General features: G+C 40.1%; 2 protein-coding genes across 5 annotated transcripts; one reads left to right on the forward strand and one right to left on the reverse strand.

Moving 5' to 3' along the window:
• The first annotated feature begins 3,013 nt into the window (after positions 1-3,013).
• Positions 3,014-16,609, forward strand: LOC131237783 (calcium/calmodulin-regulated receptor-like kinase 1). 4 transcript variants are annotated; one of them, XM_058235780.1, is made up of 9 exons: positions 3,014-3,204; positions 5,050-5,413; positions 8,433-8,586; positions 8,915-9,041; positions 10,751-10,836; positions 10,925-10,996; positions 11,826-12,029; positions 12,844-13,184; positions 16,456-16,609. In XM_058235780.1, exons 2-8 carry the CDS (start codon positions 5,100-5,102, stop codon positions 13,177-13,179), a joined length of 1,293 nt encoding a protein of 430 aa, XP_058091763.1. In that variant the 5' UTR covers positions 3,014-3,204; positions 5,050-5,099; the 3' UTR covers positions 13,180-13,184; positions 16,456-16,609. The 4 variants fall into 4 exon arrangements, with proteins under 4 accessions (XP_058091763.1, XP_058091770.1, XP_058091754.1 ...); XM_058235787.1 differs by lacking the exon at positions 16,456-16,609 and having other exon boundaries at positions 3,015-3,204; positions 4,947-5,413; positions 12,844-13,765; XM_058235771.1 differs by lacking the exon at positions 16,456-16,609 and having other exon boundaries at positions 3,016-3,204; positions 12,844-13,765.
• Positions 14,103-21,597, reverse strand: LOC131237805 (anthocyanidin reductase ((2S)-flavan-3-ol-forming)-like). The gene is made up of 6 exons (XM_058235805.1): positions 21,438-21,597; positions 17,935-18,101; positions 17,238-17,435; positions 16,608-16,767; positions 14,830-15,043; positions 14,103-14,502 (listed from the first exon to the last, which is right to left on the reverse strand). Exons 1-6 carry the CDS (start codon positions 21,562-21,564, stop codon positions 14,358-14,360), a joined length of 1,011 nt encoding a protein of 336 aa, XP_058091788.1. The 5' UTR covers positions 21,565-21,597; the 3' UTR covers positions 14,103-14,357.
• Positions 21,598-22,411: the final 814 nt, after the last annotated feature.

Here is a 22,411-nt window from a genome sequence, read left to right on the forward strand (position 1 = left end):
AAAACTCCACCTAGTGTATGGCTAAGATCTTCCAATATGGGGCTTGGTCCATTAGGGTGTCCGTACTAGATGAATGATCCAGACCGCAGAAAGGTAGGAGTCCCGTGTATGATCTTTGATTGAACATATAAAATAAAAAATCCGGTTTCCTTGTGCATTTTCTTTAATTGCTGTAGCATATCCTCATGATAGCTCACCAAATCAACGCCGTAGATCACTGGATAAAGGCATGCGATGTGTCTGTACGGTGGGGATGGCTTGGATGGCGTTCGATGCACCTAAAGAAGCCGTCAACCGTAATTTTCTACGTTAGTTGCTTTTAGGTTTGACCACTACTTAACCATGTCTCTTCACTTGATAGAAGATTCTTCTCAGTTTGTCTTGGAAAAGTTGTGGTTCATCGGGATGGACGATTGCAGACGAAATCTTTTGTCAATCTGGTGTGATCTTCCATGGATGGTTCACAATAGCATTGGCGAAATTAATCGGGTGGTTAGGATTTTACAATCAATAAAATTAGGTAGGCTGGCCATATACTGTAGGACACACAAAATGGACGCTCCGGATTGACCGGTCAGGTGGCCATGTATAAAAGACTCTGGTGGCAGTGAGACCAGAACGGTCCATTTCGACGAACCTCTGGAACCTGTTCGAAGGGAAATGGTTCAGTAGTGTTGCTACCAAACATCAGTGTACAGCCAACCTTATTTCGGTAGTACACGTGGCAGGAAAATCCACGATCGGAACCGTCCATACGGTGGACCTTTACGTTTAGGGCCTGTTTGAGAGCGTGGATTTGGAACCCCTGGATTCGGAACTCCCTGCATTGGAAACCCCCTGGATTTGAAATTCTTCCAGTGTGTTTGGCACCCTGGAGTGTGTGAATCAACTCTACGAGGGTTTGAACTTAATTACGAAATCAACTTTAATATCTTCAGTAGGGGAGATATGTAATTTTTGATACAATGGTTGTGATAAGCTCGCTCAAATATATGCTTTGCATGGAAATGATGAAATTCAAAGTGTGAGATGGGCCAAAAGCATAAGATTATATATAAGTGACTAGTCAACCATTTTTAATCGTTGATATACATGAGCAATGTTTGGATGTTGATGGACAATGTTTGGACAGTACTAATCATCATTAGTGGGCCATATGCCCAACAAAATGATAATATATAGTGACACATGTTATACCTGCAACTATTAAAATGATTTCAGGTGCAATTCAAAATCTCACCTTGATTGCAACCCCTGCAGCCAAGGGATTTAAAGCCACCGGTTACTTTATGTTGCGAAGTAATCGGGGGATTTGAAACCCCCTCAGAATCCCATCCAATCCACGGTGCCGAACAACCCCTTGTCAAAAGATACGCAATCCCACATTTTCCTGCTGAATGAAGACCGTTTGGGTGTTCGCTCTTGCTCCGGTCGTACACTCTCTGGAGTTTCAACATCTGGTCAGAGTTTCCAGTACCCGTGGTGAAGTTCCCCTAGCGTGAGCGTGTGAGGTGTGCGTGCGTGTGTTAAAAAAAATGAAAATAGACCGTTGGCCTCGTTTCTTTACCATCCTTTCGAAGATTCTGATTAGATATCCACGATCATCTGAACCGTTAGTTTTTGAACTACGGTTAATCCACGTTTCTTTGCACGAAATGGATTGCAGAGATCCACCGTCTGCCTTGCCACTTGTACGGCATGCGCTTAATTTTGGTGGGTGGACTCTATCCGAGCATTTTCCATGTGAAAAAACAACTTAAAAACAACTTTAGGAGAGTATATAACCATCCGTGCATGCCCATACCCACTTTACACGTGGCATATGTGTAAATCAATCCAGACCGTCCAAGTCGTATGACCCACTGTAGGTGACGCAAAACTCGAAAATCTGATCAACTTGGTTTTCCTAATTCCTGGTTACGGTACGTTGTTTCGATCGTCGATGCTTTCATCTTAGCCGTCTCTTTAATCTTCCCTATGAAAGTTCATATCATCGGTTCAGTGTGATTTTGGAATATGTTCGATGAATGCTGGGCCAAAGATAGACGTTTTGGATTGATGTACAAGTATGCCACGTGTACCTTAGCCAAGCTCCACCGCATTACATAGAAATATAAAAGGACGTCACCACATGGATTTTCACACCTGCCACCTGTGCCAACATGATACATGTGGGGTCATCTGGACAGTTCGTCATGTGATCCTGACCGTAAATATTGACCTGATGCGATGATCAGGACGGTCATTGGTCCAAAAACAGCAGACGGTTTGAACGATTCCTAATAGTCCACGTACACGCTTGACCCTTCCGGCGACTGCACCCAGCTTTGATTTGAACGCGGATTACGTGCGATTCCGAATCAAGCCAGGTGGTGGGCCCCACATGGATTCATGTATTATACATCCATGCCGTCCACCGATTTTTCCATCTCATTTTAGTACGTGGTTCCAAAAATGAAGTAGATACAAATCTCAGGTGGACCACACCACAGCAAACAGTGGTAATTTAACTGTAACGTTTATTTGCCATCCAAACTGGATGAAGGGAAAACACAAATACTAGCTTGATCCAAAACTTTTTTCCCCTCTAAAAAAATTTAACGGTGGAAATTCAACCCATACTGTGCGGTCCACCGTCCACCTGAGATTTGTATCTGCTTCGTTTCTGAACCATGCACTAAAATGAGCTGGCAAAACTGATGAACGGCGTGGAAATACAAAATATATACGGAGGTGGGCCCCACGGTCAGGGCCGCACCCACCTGGCTGGATTTGTGTTCGCACCTAATCCGCGTTCGCTTGATTTTCTCCAGGTCATCTCTAGAGGGTGGGGGCCACCTTATGCACGGCTCAGATAAACCACACGCCTGCCAGGGTAGCGTGCGCGATGTGTGTAAGGATGCGTGCACTATGCCTGTCCAGAAAAGCTACAAAAATGCTGTCATGAGGGCATTTCCGTCACAACGCAAAACTAGTGGCATCCTCGTAATATTTTCGCATTCCCAGAAGGCGCGTTCTTATAATGTAAAAGGCGACTCACGGAATTTTTAAAAAACTAATAAATATCTTTAAATCTTCTTAGATCGATACCATTTCGTCTCTCACTCTTCTCCAATTCCCTCATTTCTCCTTCTTCTCTCAAAAACAGTCCCTTTCTACTACTGCAGATCCAGCCGTTCATCGATCTGTGGCCACTTGAAAGAGGTGACCTCTCTGATCTTTCTTTTCAGCTCTGTTTCCTTGATATCGCTTCTTTCTTTCTTTTCTTTTTCTTTTTCTTTTTCTTTTTTTTTTCAATTTTTCCGGAAAAAATGGGTTCTTTTGAGCTTTGTCTCGGAATTTCCAGTTTCTATTTCGCTTGCTGTCAGTAGATTTAGGTTTTTGTTTCAAAAATGGATTATTATTATTTTTTAGATTTTTTTTTTCTTGGATATGATCTTACTCTTCTGTGACGAGCTTGCAACATCGTCGCTTCGGTTGTGAAATCGGGTACACAAAAGATGTATTGTTTGTTTAAATCCCTTACAGGTGGGGCCCACCTTTTCAGTGATCCAGTCCGTTCATCTGGTGGGTCCTGCTATGGATTGGAGATTCTTTGAAAAAACAAAAACACTCTCCCATTGAACAATCCTAGAAAAATCTGCTTATTGGGCTCGAAACAGATGGTTGGAAAGAAAATATAGGCAGTGGTCAACGTGTGTCCACCCGGTCAGATGGCTGGGATTGTTCACCGGATGAGATTTTTGATTCGTTGCGCATCGATTGTGGGGTCCAACAAATGAATGGCGTAATCAGCGAAGCACATGGAAACCTCTGTAGGGAGTGCTGTTGCAAATGAAAATGCCAGTATTTAGGCCAAGCATCATTCAACACCTGTTTGTTTGATGTATTTATTGTTTGTAGTGCCACATTTGATGTAAGTGCTGTTATCTTGAAAAAGAGTCGATCTTGAATATGTATTTTTAAAATGCTTCGGTGATTTATAGACCATTAGATTTGAGTTGATGTAATGATGATGATCGATGTCATCATATAGAAGTAAAAATTTTGAACTGCGGCGAAATAATTTATATAATAGATTGTCTCTGTTTCCGTATTTTGGAAGCTTCTTATACAGTCATTAATCATTATCTTTAGGAATAAAAGGTAATTTGGAATGCAAGCTTCGTTTCCAATTCAAACAAGAGGGATAAAGGATAAAATATCCATTGACTTTTATGTATTCTGAAGTTAAAGAGTATTACAATCTCATTAGTCATAATTACCAGATTGCCTGTGATTTGTACAGATGCATTTCTTGAAACCCACGATATTGGTATGGATATAGAATCCCACCCAATGAATCAAAATTCACCAAAAACAAATTGACAAGTCTAAGTTGGCTTAGTTATTGCCGAGAAGGAACCCACATGCCCTTCATGATGAGATGCTATGTGGTCTGTTGGTCTCGTCTGAAACCAAATGACTTGTAATGGCTTCGGTCCCCAGGCAAGTAGAATTTCAAAACTGAGTATTAGGACCTTGATCCTGTCTAAAATGCTGGTACCTGGATGTAATTGTTAGTTATAGGTTCTACAGGATGCTGGCAAAATAACCTTTATATACCAGGATGTGGTTTATGAGTATCCATATTATATCCAGTACCAGTATCAGTTTCCATATCATGTCAGTGTTGGCTGCTTACTGTTACTGGAGCAAGTTTTTGTCAGACCAATTCGAGGAAATACCTTATTTGCGAGTCATTTTAAAACTAAGGGATTTCCTAAAGTATTTTGTTTATGGTTAGGAATCTGATGGAAAACTTGTCATTAGGTGTATATTTCTGCTCATTATTGCGAATTCCTCAGATCTTCAATTTGGAGATCTGCAACAGGAACTGAATCCATGCATACTAATGTGAAGGTTTAACTGATGGTATTTTTTGGTTTTCTATCTGTTTTATTAAGTTTGTTGCTGCTGGTGAAAAAAAAAAAAGAAGACAAAAAAGAAAGGAAAAAAGGTGCCACTTTGCACAATTTAATTCAGCTTGGAATTTGGTGCCTTTTTCAGATACATGGGAAGGATGATTGAATAGTCTATTATCGTTCATTAACGAGGAGATGAAAGGCGTGTCTTGGGGGCTGATAGTTGGGGTTTCCATAGGGGTGATTATTGGTGCACTTCTGGCCTTTTCTGCTCTGTTGTGTATAAGGTTTCGTAAGAGGCATGCACAGATAGGGATTAGCAATTCACGGAGGGCTTCAACCATCCCCATGCGTGCCAATGGTGTTGATTCCTCTACAGTTTTGTCAGACTCAACCATTAGTCAGGAGTCACCGAAACAATCTGAAGGGAACAGCATGTCCTTGTGGCTGGAAGGACCTAAGAGGAAGAATGTAGTCTCAGTGTCTGGAATACCCAAATATCCTTACAAGTATGGCCATTATTTTGTTAAATCTTTGTTGGGCTGCTGCACTTCTTTATTGGCATGTTAATTCATGGTTTTTGGCTTTTGTAAGAACAACTTGCGTGCGAGTGTGCTTGTGTGGGTGCATGGGAGTGTTCGTGCATGTGTGTGTGCGTACATGCGCGTGTGTCTATCGATTGAGAGAGAGTGTGTGCATGGGAGTGTTCATGCATGTGAGGGAGAGAGACTTGTAGGATCGGTAAGATGTCATATAAACACCATGGTGGGCCCCACACACTGACAATTTCTCATATGCATGTGTGTATTTATTTATGTTGATATGCTTTATTCCACTTCCATGAGAGATCTTTTTGAAGAGAATCAACCCTTCCAATATTGAAATCATTTAAGAGGTTTTCCCTTTCTTCATCCATGACAACAAACAATTTGAAATACATAGTATTTTTCAGAACAAGTTTGAGTCAAAATAGCAGTGATTCAAAGCAATTCTTTTTACACTATTTCAGAAACCCAAGGACTAAATTGTATGGATAAGTTGGGTTCCAGAGAATTCAACATGCCCATATGCTGTTATGTTGACACACCATTAGAAGTCTAACATGCAAACTATAGTGTAAATGTACAAGTGCAGGAAGCAGCAGCAAAAAATCCTACAAAATGGGAAGTTTTGGCAATGCTCATCTGTCTTCAGTTATGTTAGTATATGTCAGTGTCAATATGTGTTGACGGAGCTCAATAATGCAAAATAGGTTTGATTAACTTTTTGTGACCACTGATTTGGCTATTAACTTTTGATGATTTTTTAATGCACTCTAATTCCATTTGCATTTTGATCTTGGTGTTTTAAAAGGGGTCTCACCTAAGCTAATTCCTGGAGCAATTTTATACAACTTGGATTTCTTGAATAAGGTTTCACAAAACTTTTTAATGATCTGTACCCATACACTCTCTCTCTTCTTTTTTTTTTTTTTTTTGGGTTTGTAAGATTTGGCTACTTTCAATCTTGATTAGGGCGATGTCATTTTTTTATTCATGCGATATTATCCCTTGCATCCTTTCAAGAACTGAAATTTGAATTTTACTTTGAGCAAAAAGAACTTGAATTTGAAATCTAAGTCATGGGCCAAAACATCAGGAATAGTACTAAAAGAAAAGATGCAACTCCTTTTAAACACACTGTTTTAACTTTCGGCCTTGAGGCCTCTTGAAAGAAAAGGCTGGTATATTTGAAGATTCTGCTAGATGTAATTTTGAAAGGAGAAAGTGAGGTATGTTGACTCCTGATTTTATTGCTTCCACAGAAGCCTTATTCACTAGTATGTGGACTTTTGATCATGGAAAGCTCTTTCGAGCTTCCATAAGGGAAGCACAAGCACATCATGTTGTGATTGACGTTGACCCAAAAAGGGTACTCTTGGGCAGTGTTTTAAATATCGACGATATCGGCCAATATATCCCACAATATATCTTGGATCCCACCTGTGCGATACAAAACACACAAGTAGTGGGATATATCCCACATATTCGATTCGGTGAACAATTTTTTATTTTTCTCTGTAAATTATGTTAAATCAATGTCAAATTGTTACAAATCCATGATTTTTCATGTTCTGCATGGCATGAAAAACTATGGATTGAGAACTTCGATTTTGAGATTTGGGGGAGGACCGAGTTGCAGAAATTGAAAAGGAAAAAAAAATCAAAATCAAACATGAATGTAACCTAATCTAGTGATTCTTCTTTTGCTTTAGAATGTATTGCTTGTGTTTCCACATGTCTTCTTACATTTATAAATTATATGAATAGACTTGCATCAATTCAGTTAGATAACGCATAGATTAGGACCCCATACAAAGAAAATCCATTATATGCACTTGTTTTTTGTAATGTTTTGATTTGTAAGTGTGTATTGATATCTTTTTTAACAATCACTGAAATTTCGTTGAAAAATTCAACCAGTTTCCAATGTTTCCCCATGTTTCCAACAACAACGATACATTACGCGATACAACCAATATATCCCATGCGATAACCAATACGTATTTGTATCCCAAGGGTCCGATACGTAACGCTATACCGATATTTCGAACATTGCTCTTGGGTGACCATGATTTCTATTCCATTTTAGCTTGCTTTTTGTTGGCCCTGGATGTGTCAGAAGTGGATTGATGTCCAGTGGAAATTTTTTCCGGTAGCTTTACATGCGATTCTGATGAAATGTGAAATGTGGTGATTCCAATTTCAACGTGGGTCCCTTTTGTATTTTCATGTGGACAAGCCCCTGGAGCATCTTGTTTTTCTTGATTTTTCCAGTTTGAGCGTGGGTTCACCAATTTAGCTGTTTTAGCTTGTGCTGTATATTCACATTTTATCAGCATGCGATTGTTTCCATCGGTTGGGCACCTGGCTTGGTTATTTCACCTATCTGACATGGTAGCACGCATGATGGCGTGTAGATGGTATCCTTGACAGCACATGGGCTTAGCTAAGCATCTATGACAGATGAATCAAAGTGAAGTGCCATACAGCTGAATTTGGTAGAAGAGTAAGCACCTATAGCAGTAGAAAACAGGCACATCAATTGCATGAGGCATTTGTTACTGATGGTCTGTATCATTAAATTCACATTTGTTCAGCTATAATACTAGAGCTAAAAGGAATGGGGAAAATGAGTGATGGGCCTACTTTTCTCTCATTCTCTGTTTAAATTGTCTTCATTTCACTTAACATGGTTTTCAGTATGTAATATGCTGCCAACTATAAAACTGCAAACATTTTATTGCACTGAAGAGTGAAGAATTATCCGTTCAAACATGTGAGATTTTATTTTGGTTCCATTCATCTTTGTAATCTGCAATGCTTTAGATTTGCTCAGACGTAAAAACACTATCATCTTAGATATCGCATACACAGGTTTCTGTTTCTTTTTTTTTTTTCTTTATTCTATCATTTGTTATGTGTTTGATTCTAAGTTTTCTCTTTGCCATTTCTTTGTTTAATCTTTTCCTTGGTGACTCATTGGCAGAGAACTGCAAAAGGCAACTCGTAATTTCACAACAGTTCTAGGGCAAGGGGCATTTGGTCCTGTTTACAAAGCTCAGATGTCAACTGGTGAGACGGTTGCTGTTAAAGTGCTCGCTACTAATTCTAAGCAGGGGGAGAGGGAGTTCCAAACAGAGGTAATGTTTGTCAGTTTCTTGTTCTTGTGGAATTATTTATCATACGCATTTTACCTGTCTTGAGAATCAATGGCCATATCTTCAACTAATTGATCCTCATACTCATAATAATAACCTATCACATCAGTTAGAGTTGCAACGTCTACCTTTGTAATTTTATTATTGCATTTGGTTTCTCACATCAGTTTGACTCTTTTGGGAAACTTGTGCTGTTACAGCATAAGTTGTGATATGCGCATTGCTTAGTTTTATGCATGTCCTGTCTAATCACAGATCTTATATAAAAGCTTGTTTGAAAATAACTGTGGCTTTCTTTTTCTTGTCGCAGGTTTTTCTGCTTGGGAGATTACACCACAGAAACCTTGTGAATTTGGTGGGATATTGTGCAGAAAAAGGCCAGCACATGCTTGTTTATGTATACATGAGTAATGGAAGTCTTGCGTCTCATTTGTATAGTAAGTTACCAATCAACTCTTTTCAGGGAATCAGAAAAAGACTTGATGTATTGATTATTGTAGTCTCTTTACCCATTTCTTGCCTCACTTGGCAAGTGACGGATTTTTCTTTTGTTCTTGCTTTCGGTCTTTCTAAATCGAATACACTAGAGCAAGTCTGAGTCTTTCTGCATGCTTCTAATCAACCATTGAGTGAATAGTGCGAAATGCTTTTTCTAGGGTAAGCTGTTTGAGAATTTTCTATTCTTTACTGAGTGAAATGCTGCAAAGCAATGTAACAGAGAAAAACTATGGTACACTGGCAGAGTGTGATGGTTCATATGCACTCACTGAGAAATCATACATGTGGCATGAATGCAACTCAAGTTAAACCATCCAAGTCGTGGTCACACTTAGGTGGTTTATAAATTGACAATTACACTGAAGCGGTGGCCTAACTGACAGATTGGTGGACATCTAATGGATGGTTAAAATGAAAAGTAGTCAACATACTGAGTTCAACAAACAAGTGCAATTACTAATAGGTTAGGATCATCTGATTGATCTGGTTTTAGGATTCTGAACTTCCTAGATTGGGCCCATGGTTTGCATATTCAATGTGAATTGCATGTATGTCATGTTCACAATTTCTGAGTGCATGTGTATGAACTGTAACACTCTCCCAGAGAACCAAATTACTCCCAATGTAAACCTTATCACTCTATTGTAGCTGGTATGGCTAGCAGTCATGCCTTCATGGATGCATATGTTTGTGTCAAGGATCAAAATCTTTAGAGTTGAGATCATCTTACGATTATGTGATCTCAAACAGACTTGGGTTTGTAAGTATTTAGTCAAAACTTGGCCAAACTAGAAAAAAATCATCAGGACTACTATATTTATAAAGATAAAAATATTATATACTTCTGAGTCTTGGTGTTCAAGTCTTAAAAGAATTGACTAATTTACTTGACTCAACAAACTCGTTAGTCGAGTTTTCCAGTTTTAAAACTATAGCATTAGTAGTAGACCTGGGTGACTCCTTTGAATTTTCCTTTTTCCTTTTTCAATAAACTCACAAACTGGTTTGTCGTGAGTCTTTAAGGACTCAGCTGAGTCTCTAGTGGAGTAAAAAAGACAAAAGTCTACTACTGTGTTACTCTTCTTTAGCGATAGTTGAGTCAATTCCGATTTCGCCTTAGTTCAGATTCAAGTACTTGCATAGTCAAGGAGCACGAGATTCCTTCAGATACTATCTCATGTTTTTCCAGTTATGAGAAATGGAACTGAACATGATTTGATTCTGAGGAAACCTTTAGCCTTCTAGACCTTAAATCAATACAATGGGTGGATGTATGAAATGATGGTCAAGGGCTTCAAGATGGAAACTAGATGGTCTGAGTTATGTGTAAAAATATTGATCGGGACATTTGGATTGAGCTTGGGGAGCAACTGTGCGAGGAGTTGGGTCAGTGAGCCACCTCTGGTATGGGAATTTTGTTACTAGTTAAAACAATTAGTTGGTATAAGGCTTAGATGATAATGATGAGATGATGATGGTTGAAACAATCCTCAGCTTCTGTCATATCAACAAAACATCTTCACTAGCTTACAACTTGGATTCTGGTGCATGAAATAGACATTGTGAATACACTGTTATTCAATTGCATTCTGATATTGTCTGAAAATGCTATCTGACATATCATGTTCTTTAATGATTGGATGTTTAGCTGAGAAACATGGACTGTTGATCTGGGATTTGAGGGTTTATATTGCTCTGGACATCGCAAGGGGTTTGGAGTATCTTCACGATGGGGTAAGCTTTCATCTTATTTCCAGAAATGAATCACGCTCAATAACATGAACTTGTAGCAAATACCAACTAGATCCTCATGTTACTGCAGGCATCCCCACCGGTGGTGCATCGGGACATCAAGTCTTCAAACATACTGTTGGATCAGTCCATGAGAGCTAGAGTATGCAACTCTTTTCTTGGTCTTGAATTTCCTTACATGTTTTAAATGGAAGGGAAAATAAAAATAAAAATCCGTTTATGTAATTCATCTGTTTCAACTTTCGAGAGTATTTAGATTTGGTTCCGTCTTTGTGCTTGTGCCTTATGAGATGAGTTTTCACATCAGGTGTTGGAATTGACATTTTATTGGAGTTCTAGGAGTGTATCCCACCATTTGTGGAATCAGTTGTCAATGCAAAATTACTGTCTCCATATGCACCTCATCCATACAAATGGGTTCATGGTTCTGAACAAGATGTTGATCTCATGGTCTCATCATTATTGGGGAATGCTGTGAAAATCTCCTACACTCAAGATCTTAACCCTTTGATTAAGGAAAAAAAATAAAATATGAGAACTCCATAAACAAGGCCAAAAGACTGGATGGCTACAATCTTCAAATCTGGAAGACTTTTGGCATATCCCCATCCATTCTGGGGGCCATTAGATCAACAGTCTGGGTTAGCAAACAAACGACCCCACTTTTATGGACTCTGAGCATAAGGGACATTATAAACATCCTGATGCAGCGGGACCCTATAATTCATCTCCCAAGTATATGCATTACACTTTCTACAGCACTTATAATTTTATTTTTATTTTTTAAAGAAAAAATTGTAGTTTATGTAGCATCTAGCTCTATTCAGGACCTTTCAGTTTTCTCCCACTCAAATCACAGACTGCACTGCTGGAGAATTACATTATGTCTGGGTCTATATGCTTGTATCTGAAGTTTTAGGCTTTTATACATGACATGACAATCAGGATGATCAATCTAATTGGTTGAGCAGGTTGCTGATTTTGGGCTTTCAGGGGAAGCAATGGCTGCCTCTCATGGATCTAATGTCAGGGGAACTTTTGGCTATCTTGATCCTGAGTATGTATCTACGAAGGCCTTCACGAAGAAAAGTGATGTTTACAGCTATGGCGTCCTGCTGTTTGAACTGATTGCAGGCAGGAATCCTCAACAGGGTCTTATGGAATACGTGGAGCTTGTAAGATCTCATTCCCTTTGTTTCTTGTTCATCGTCACGAAATCCAATATAAGATTGCTTTCCTTTTCCTCTCATTTTCCATTGACTTGGGCTTAATTTTCTCGGAGGGTATATGTTGGCACATCTTTTGTCAGAATACCAATTTAATAATTTCTGGTGTTTAGATGATCTTTGTCGGTACTTATTTGATTGTTGGCCCGAGTATGCATGTACTACAAGTTGGGCACATATTCCGGTGATCAGGACCATCGATCTGGTGGGTCATTCATTTGATGGACTGTGACTGAAGAATGTCCCTGAGGAGACAATATAACCCTCAAATTAGTGGCCCCTGCAGAAGGTGGTAATAATTTACAACAACGGCTGACATTCACATGCAGAAACGAACTATTTAAAATATCTTCAGGAATGGTGCATGTGTTGCGGGCCCACCAGATCAATGGTCTGGATCATTAAACTGTAGGTCCCATTAGTAATAACTGAGGACTTGAGGATACTAGACATATCTTCAGGCTCATCTCCAGGCCAAGGATCATGTATCTCTGTTCGTCGTCAGGCATCATGTGCATTTATGTCTGCATTTTGTCTATTCATATGAATTGAGGGCCTGGGAATACTATACACATGGTCAGGATTAAGGTCATGTACTTCATTCATTGTCAGCTTTCATAACATGTATGTGTGCATGTACATACGTATATGTATATATAAATATGCGCATAAACATTTGCTTTTTTTATATGTATGTATGCATGCGTGTGCACTCATGTACTCTCTGTATGTAATCTGTTATGCAATATCTTCCCCCAAATAGGCAGCAATAAATACTGAAGGGAGAGTTGGGTGGGAGGAAATTGCGGATTCCCGTCTTGATGGGAAATATGACATTCAAGAACTGAACGACATGGCAGCCCTTGCGTACAAATGCATCAACCCCATAGCGAGGAAACGGCCTTCCATGAGGGACATTGTTCAGGCGCTCACTCGGATTGTTAAGCTGCGCCAGAATCGGAAGCATCACAAACACGCTTCAGTGGTTTCATTGGAGGAAGTCATAATCGATATAGACCAAACTGATGTCCATGTTCCAAATGGGAATCATCAAAGAGAGGACTCGATCAGCAGCATGACGGATCTGCCTGATGTTTGATAAAGGTTCTTCTTTTCTCCTCCCTTTTATTTTTTGTTGTGACCTTTACGCATTTCAAAGTAACTAGAAGATAGATTTCTGGTTTTTTAAAGGAGAAATTACACAATGCGCAGACCCCCTAACATTTATTCAGCACCGTTCAGGCGTTCAGTTTGTGCAAGTTGGGTCCATGGTTCAGCGATCCAAGCCATTGATACATGGTCCTCACTAACGGATGGCCCTTGCCCAGAAAGAAAATACAGAAACAGTTCCCATTCAAATGAAAAGAGAGGCTAAACATTCTACAGTTATGATCATCCAGTCTAGCGGAATTTAAGTGCATGGTCCGGTCCATCCAGGGTGAGTGCCAACTGCCCACACATCAAAGATTTGGCTCACTGAACCATGGGTCCCACTTGTAGAAACTCAAGTCCATGTGTACTGTTTAAACTCATGCCTGCACATTGTGTAACTACTCCTTTCTGAGAGAGATGGGATTCTATTCAAGGTCTCCCATACATCTTAACTTCATTGTAACATAGCCATTTTTCTGTAATTATCCTTTTGCTTTCAAGTGAAAATGAAAAATTTTGCCTCTTTTTCCTCATTGTATTCTTCTCTTTTGGATGAATTTGAGAAACTATTAATGGGCATCTGTCATCATGGGGCCCTCCTAATCTTAACCGTCCATGAGTGATAAAAGGGGCTACTCGGCCTTTTGATTGGTCTTCAGAGGTGGTTGGATGCATACTTGGTGAACTGATCAATGGCCTGAGTTAGCCTGTTTTCCCTACCCATGTGGGTAAGATAATCATTTCCCTCTGATCATGCCATATTTTCAGCAATCCCTTGTAAGAGGATACTCATCTGGTACACATCCTGCTTGACATCCCCATCAAAAGGTGGGGCCATCAGGTGATTTGGGTTATATCTGATCAGTGGGATTCAGAAAGTTATTCATTTTCTTCATTGCTTTCCTGAACAAGGTTAGCTCCATGGGTTGATTCGATCGGTCTTTTAGTACATACGCATAACAAAGATCTTACTAACATACTAATGGTGATGAAATAACCATCTTAAAATGTCACCTAAAACAGGCAGTAACTAGGAATTACTGCCATTCCTAAGCCGATGATCATCCCACAAGAAGGAAAGCTTATCGCAAACTAAACCTGGAACTTGGAAGAAGAGTCTAGTCCTCATTTTGCCAACAGCCCAACATCTTTGAAATACTCGATGGATTCATCGTAAATCTCTTCGATCTTGTACTTGAAGGTGAATCCTGATTTGATCAGCTTCTCTGAAGAGATGCTCAACTTGGGTTTCGCTGGAAAATCTCCATAGCTGCAATTTTATAAGACTGATGTATCAGCTAAAGAGTGTTTGGCAATGGCAGATGTTGGATTTTATACAAGACCATAGTTCATTTATACATGCATTCATGTGCGACCTTAAGTATTTTGAATCAAAATCATGAAACTATAACATTGAACTAGGTGTATGGATGCTAAACGGGTCTGGGAATTGGACCTGAATCCTTTAAAATAGAGTTGGGTCCAGTGGTACAGCCCTGGTCCTGGTAGTCCATTATTGCTTTTGGACATGAGAAATCATGGAAGATCATTCCTATGATGAGTGTAATAGAAATCTGTTCCCAAGAATGAATCTTACTCAGTTGGGACTTTGTATTGTGGGTATCTCTTTGAGAGTAATTTCGCCAGTTCTGTCACGCATGTGTTGATCGGGCAGCATATGTATCGGCCAGAGGCTGATTCGTTCTCGGCTACAAATATGTGGGCCCGGCAAACGTCCTCTACATGCGCGAGCGATATTGATCCAGAGAGCAATTGCATGCCTTTCAAACCGTTGATCAGAAAATCATTCCCTACAAAAACCAAAACCCATGTGATGAGCATGTCATTGTAACTCTCCTAGTGGTCCATTTTGCTATTAGATTACAAACATATACACAAAGCTTGCGTGTACAGTAGTGTATACAGGTGACTCGGCTGGAAGATGATATTAATAAAGAACAAAAAATTCCCTTTATTTTGTAAAATAAACCACTATATATCAACCTTGTGCATATACAGTGGCACCAAGGACTAAGGGTGCAACTCAGGTGGGTCAGGTTGAAGTTTGACTTAAGCCAGCCCAATCTCAAGAGGAGTCCGCCCAAGGAATAATCGGGCCAAGCCCGACCCGAGTTATTGAATACTCAAGTCTATTGATTTGGGTTAATACCTATAGGGCTGTACACGAACCGATTTAGCTCGGTTAGCTCGCTTGACTCGACTCGAAAAAGCTTGATTCAACTCGGTTCGGAATTGAGTTCGAGCCACGTTGAGCTGATTATTTTAGCTTGAAAATTTTTTTGAACCGAGCTTGGCCGAGGTCGACTCGACTCGGATCGAACGCCAGCTCGAATCGAACTCGGATCGAAGTAGTTTGTGACTCTTTTACATTGGTATTGATTTTGCTCACCAAGTGTTTGATAAAATGACTCAACGAAGTGTCGGCTGGTGGCAAGGAAGGTATGTATATGAAACAAATATGTTTTTTCTTGATTTTGATGTTGCCTACAAGGTGTTTGATGAAATACTTGTAAAACTGCTGCCACCATTTTACATACAGTGAGATTTTGAAGGTGCAGTCTATGTGTTTGTGGAAATGCTACACAGGCGAACTTGGCTCAATCTTGGCTCGAACTGGCCCGAGCTGCTAACCGAACCGAGCTGAGCTAGCCAGTCAGGCTCGGGGATCGAGCCGAGCTGAGTTTGAGCTGTGGTTAGCTAGCGGCCGAGCCAAGTCAAGCTGTGCCAAGCTCGACTCGGATCAACTCGTGTACACCTCTAAATACCTATAGCTAGTAGTTTAATACATGAAATCAAATATCTATATATAAAATAACACTTGTAACTACCGAAATAACACTAGTAAAATAAAGTGTACAGTCGCTACTCAAAATTCATTTAAAGATGATAATAATTAAAATCATCCATTCATTGTAATTTTGATACCGTGGCCCACATAATATAGAGTCCACAACATGGACGGATCCAATCAGTGGACCACTCAGCAAGTTGGTCCTATGTTTTATGCATGGGCAGTTCTGATCTTGAATGCAATATATCATAGAGTCTACATCATAGATGATTTGAATCATGTATGTTAGTCATCACTCTCATGTATCGCACAAAAAGATAGATTAAGTTATTTTGAGTTGATTAGGCCAGTTGGGTTTGAGTTGAAACGGTTGTTGGAGAAGAGATCAATACTAATTACTGTTTTCTGCAGCCATTTAGTTAAGGTGAGTTATCATAATGGTGACTCGACTAAAGTTAGACTGAGTTGAATCGATGCAGCTGAGTTGTCGGGTGGACTCAAATGAGCTTAAGGACTTTCTCATGGCTGCACATGAAAATGTACATGCTTTCGTAATTTCCCACCTGTGAGCAATGACATAGCGAGACAGATGCTGCTGGGGACCGCTGGAGTCAGCGAGCGGCCCGCCATGAGAACGGGAACAATGGTGATGAGGTCGATGTTGTTTTCCTCAGCAAAATTCCATGCCGCCTTCTCTGCCAATGCTTTTGACATTGGGTAACCCTACAATGTACAGAATCAGGCAAGCCCTTGTATGCTTAGATAGCTGAAGGATTTTATTAGCCTTCATATAATGGTTTGCGAAGAATGTAAACCTTCACTGGCCTCTATTTACACACATCGATGAATGCGATCATTGATCTGGACCGTCCATTAGAACGGCGACCTCTCAAAGAGGCCACTCTCCAAAATCCAGATTGATTGTATGGTTCAAAGCATGCAAAAAGTAGTCTCCAATGTCCATGCTTCAAACCATACAATCGGACTGGATTTGGGTAGTAACAAGCCTAAATGACTCGGTGACTCAGTTCAACTCGGTCTTTGAGTAGTTGTCGGTCACCCGAGTTGGGGTTGACGATCGAGTAGAGTTGACTCGGATGAGTCACAACTAGACTCTTCCAAGTCGATGGTCTGCACCGAGTCTGACCGAGTCGAGCTGAACTGAGCTGGACGAGTCGAAGAACAAGGCTTACCCAAGTTGGTGGCTTCTCATTAGCCAAAAACTCGACGTCCGTCCAGCTCTCTTCGTCGACGACATGGCCCGTTCCGGTGAGTTTATTTATCGACACGGCCGCTGCCGATGATGTCAAGACGACCCGCCTCACCTTTGCTTTCTTGCATGATTTCAGAACGTTCAATGTACCTTGGATTGCAGGCTTGATCATGTCATTCTAGAAAAATAAAGGAGAAAACAAATAAATTATAATGCTAAAACATGATTAGTACTTTGTATGGTAATTACAACCGTTAATCTTGTGGCCTTAACGCATCCAAACCATCTCTATCAAGTCGACTATGGAATTGAATCTACTCAGCATGTTTATTTGCAGCCTACTGATCTGATGGTCCAATATAATTTTACTGTTAGTTTTTGGGCCTATGGGCCCTTCATGAAGTGGGCCACAAGATCAAGGTGACATCTATGGTTGGGACAGTCTGGGCATGTCGTAAATATGCTGATGATCAGGACCGTAAATATGTTGGCCACCACGTTGATGGGCCACTGCTGAAAATGTCACTGGCCCATTTAGTGGGCCACAGATCTGTTACAGCTGCACAGACCACACATTTTCAGGTTATGGCCCATCAAATCAACGGTCATGATGATCATTAGCAGGTGCCATGTGTATGGTGTAGCTGATTTTGTGGTGGAATTGCTCCTTCGGTTACCTCTGGATCTTTGGACTCGAAGTGCACCGGAGTGGCCACGTGAAAGACGACATCGCAGCCGTTCACAGCATCATCAAAGCTGCCTTCATCGGTAAGATCTGCCCTGAAAAGTTTGAGATCACCAGAACCTTGTAGAGCTAAGAGGTGGGCCACCTTGGATTGGTTAGCTGCACCAGAGAAACGTTGATGAGATGTAGCATATAAACCTGACTTCCAGTGTATACAAGATCCACGGCCACTAGATCATGATCATGATCTAACGGTTGTTATAAGTGGGCCACAATGTCTTTGGGGGAATCAAGCTGTTTAGGTGGGCCTTGCACATCTCTACTATGAGTTTTGATCAATGTTAACTGACTACTCTGTGTCCGTACACGTGCCACACATGGAATGTTGAACAGCCGTTGAAATGTTTTTGTAGCCGTTCATTCTAATAATAAAAAATCCTAAAAAATGTGGCTAGGATCATTTGATCATGGTAGTTTTTGGGTATTGCCTCGACGTGGGGTCCAACTGGCAAATGACTGGATACCTCACACGTGTTCGACATGTACGGACATAAGGTGCTTGATGATAAGGATGATGGTGCTCCCACATGCATCGTTTTGTAAGACTCGGGTGTAAGTCTGCCATAAATTACTAAGCTATGGCAACTCATTCATCGCATGCCTGGTAGGTATGTAAGTCAATCGAGACCATCCACTTTGTGACTACACTCTCTAGATTAATCATGGATTGAAAATTACACTATAATGTCCGATTGGTGGCCAAAAAATGTAAGGTTAAAAGGAAAAATGCTCAGTGGTCCGTATTAAATAGACGGAATCAGATGGTCTGGTCGTCCCATAGAGTGAATTTTCGAGCCATGGTCCATCCACAAATGGTCCCACGATTGGGCAGTCCGTATTGACGTACAAGCCAAATGATGCATGGTGGTCCTTACTGGGAAGTGGGGTTGTACATCGAGCCTAGTGGAGTCGAGGTGGGCCAAGCTTGGCTTGGTTTGTCCATGCTCTTATCGAGTTCGAGCTCCTCGAGCTTACTATTGAAGATTGGCTTGTTTGCCAAAAATTTCAAGTTAAGCTCAAGGCGAGCTAGTGGGCAAGCTTATCTCGAGTTGAGTCGAGCTTGCTCCCAACCTGACCCAAACCCCAACCCGCACCCGACTCAACCCAGCAATCCAACCCAACTAACCCAACCCCCAAATCAAATATTTAATTAATAATATAAACAAATATATAATATTAGATAGAGTCATAAAAGGTATCTTGTTGTTGGTGCTAAGAGAGAGAGAGAGAGGGAGAGAAGAGCTCGAGTGCGACGAGTTAGGTAAGGAAGGGAAATGGTAAGAGGGAAGGATGGGTAGGGTAAGGTTTATGTTTTAATCTTTTTAATATATATATATATATATATATATATATATATATATATATATATATATATATATATATATATATATATATATATATATATATATATTCAAGTCGAGTTGAGTCAAACTTTCCTATGTTTGAACTTGGCTTGTTTTCAAAACGAGTTGGGTCATATAAAGCTTGGCTCGCCCTGAGTTATCGTTCAAGTCATGTTAAATCAAGCTAGATCGAGCCAAGCCGAGTGAGCTTTTCGAGCTAGCTTGGCTTGTGTACAACCTTATTAGGAAGAGAACAAAGCAATTGGCATAGGGTAACTCTCATGTGACGTGGTGTCATTTCATCCACGGTTCCGTGCAGAATCAGATTGCATGGGGTGTGTTGAGTCCACCAACTTTTTTGGGCCCCACCATGAACTAAGGTGTTTGCCCATTGGAAGATCATTTTATATATGTGATGTAGAACATGTCACTGATACGCTCTTAACATGGTTGGGCCAAAAGAAGGTGTATTGTAAATTGAAGGTGTACTATAAATTGATTGTAACTTTTGATCCAGGTATGAGTATCGTTATGGGGTGCACAACTTATCAATCTTTATTGAAACAGGCTATCTGAAAGTGAACCGACCCACATGGTTGTTCGCATCTGTCGGTTACGACAGAAAATGTGTGCTTTCAGCTCAAAAATGAATTTTTAGTAATTTCGAATTCTTTAATATTTTTCTATTTTTAGGGTTTTTGTTTTTGTTTTTTTTTTTTTTTCATTTTAGAAAAAATTTATAATTATGCTAGGACTCTTTTAGAAAAAATTTATTTAGAATTTTTATTTGTGTCTGGTGACACATAGTCATTCATCAATCGAATTACAAATTTTATAGAATATATTTCTAATTTTCTTACTTTCTTTACTCGTGGATTGGAGAAGTTTATGTGACGGGTCTAGAGAAGGTACATAGATTCGGAGTAGTTATCCTTGAGGAAGATGGTGATCGACCTCATCAAGTTCATCCCTGCATCAATATGAGCCCAAAAAATGACGCATATCCAAATTCCAAATAGACCACACCAAGAAAAGTACTGGGGATTGAATGTCGGCCATTGAAAACTTAACGAGGGCAACAGAAGGTTTGGATCAAGTTGATATTTATATTTTCAATCATCCATATCTATTTGGCCCTATGAATAGGTTGGATGTCAAATAAACACCATAGTAAGCTATAGGAAGGTTTCAATGGTAGTGTCCCTGCTACTTTCTATAGTGTGGTAAACTTGAAAAAAAGAGAGGATATGCTGCATGGATATACTAAATACGTCATAATGGGCCAATTAAATGAGAGCTTGATGAAACTGGGTGTTCACTAGGACTAATCAAATATGCACCCATCTTAAAATGTCAATGGTCAAAGTTCCTTTCATGTAACAGTTATATATTATTATACAGAAATACATGATTGTTTAATATAATAGGATTGAGTTATATGCGCATGTCAGATATAGGTTAAACTGGATGAACATAAATTAAATACTGTAAACCTAAATCCCTCTCTTTGATTTAGTGGGATTCAAGTCGAGTATGTATTTTGACTTTATAATTTTCAAGCATGATTTCTACTTCAAACGGTATACTACTGTCCAGAAAAATTCCGCCATGACCAACCTTTTATCTAAAAATAATCTAATTAAATCCCGCCATGTCAGATCACCACATCTGAAATGAGAGTCAGGTAGCAACCCACATCCTGTCCTGTCTACCATCCAAAATTACAAGCAGTATGGATGGAGCATATGACCAGAGTCACACTGACCAATCCTAACCATCCCAATTATGCCCATCAAATGAACGGTAAAATGTCAAATAGTGAATGGTTCAGATTTTAATTGAAAAATCAGACAAAATCTCATCTGTTCAATCCCTGCAATAAGGTCAGTAACTTGGACGGTCTGGATATCCACGCAGCTGTGCCAGGTGTAAGGTTGAAGAGCCCCAAAACCATTCTCAAAATTCCAATGAAGAACTGTAAGACTCTACTTGCCAGGAGTACCAAAATCTTCACAACTCACAACAAGAATTAAAGAAGAAAAAAATAAAAAAATAAAAATCATGGATGTAATCAGAGACGTTGAAAACAGACCTGGGTCCCTAACGGTAGCATGGACGGCGTATCCACTCTCCAGCAACTGCTTCACAAGCAATGATGCCATGTATCCAGCGGCTCCGGTAACGCACACCGTCTTTTTTCCATTGGCTTCGATCGACATTTTTGCTATGAACTGTCACCACATTCCTTACTTCTCTTAAATAGACACTTATTTATTGTTTTAGTAAAATCAATGTATGGAGAGAGTTGAAGAAGGTAAGCATGTGATACATCGACTCAACGGTTAATCAACGTCGACCAGTCTAGTGGTTGTGGGTCGCTTTCTAGGTGGGCCATACGTCCGAGGAATCCGAGCATGCACTCGAAGCGGGTTAGGTGATCCATAAAAATGAAGCTGACTCAAATTTAGGTGGACCACACCATAGGAAATAATCGTGATTGAATCCCCACCATTAAAAACTTCATGGATTCCACATGAATTTTTATTTGTCATCCAACCTGTTGGTAAGGTTACAAACACCTACATGAAGAGACCCAACAAATATCATCTTGATCCAAATCTTTTGTGGCCCACAAAAAGTGTTTAATAGTCAATTACCGTTGTTTCCTGTATTATGGTCCATCTGGGATTTCGAACTGGTTCATTTTTTGGATCATGCCCTAAAATGAGCTTTTAATATGGATGGACAGTGTGGATGTAGTCACATACATCAATGTGGGCCCTACGTCAGGGGTCCCACCCTCTTCGGTGGATCCGGGTTCTTTGGTCACCACTCAAGGAATGGAGTTTTCGCCGCTCATGTGCCAATGTGACATGTGTATGCAGGATCCAGGACAATGGACAGGTGTATCCGGCAATGATGACGATCGGGTCCAAAAATCAGGTTCGTACAGTTATCAGGTAGGGCACAGGCATATGGACCGTTGGTTGATTTATCCATACATTTTTGTACATCTGTGGCCCACATGATATGCGGGGCAGTGCTGGTTTTTGGGAGAATTTCTCT

Source organism: Magnolia sinica, chromosome 1 (assembly GCF_029962835.1).
Source record: "Magnolia sinica isolate HGM2019 chromosome 1, MsV1, whole genome shotgun sequence".
In the NCBI taxonomy this organism is placed as follows: Eukaryota; Viridiplantae; Streptophyta; class Magnoliopsida; order Magnoliales; family Magnoliaceae; genus Magnolia; species Magnolia sinica.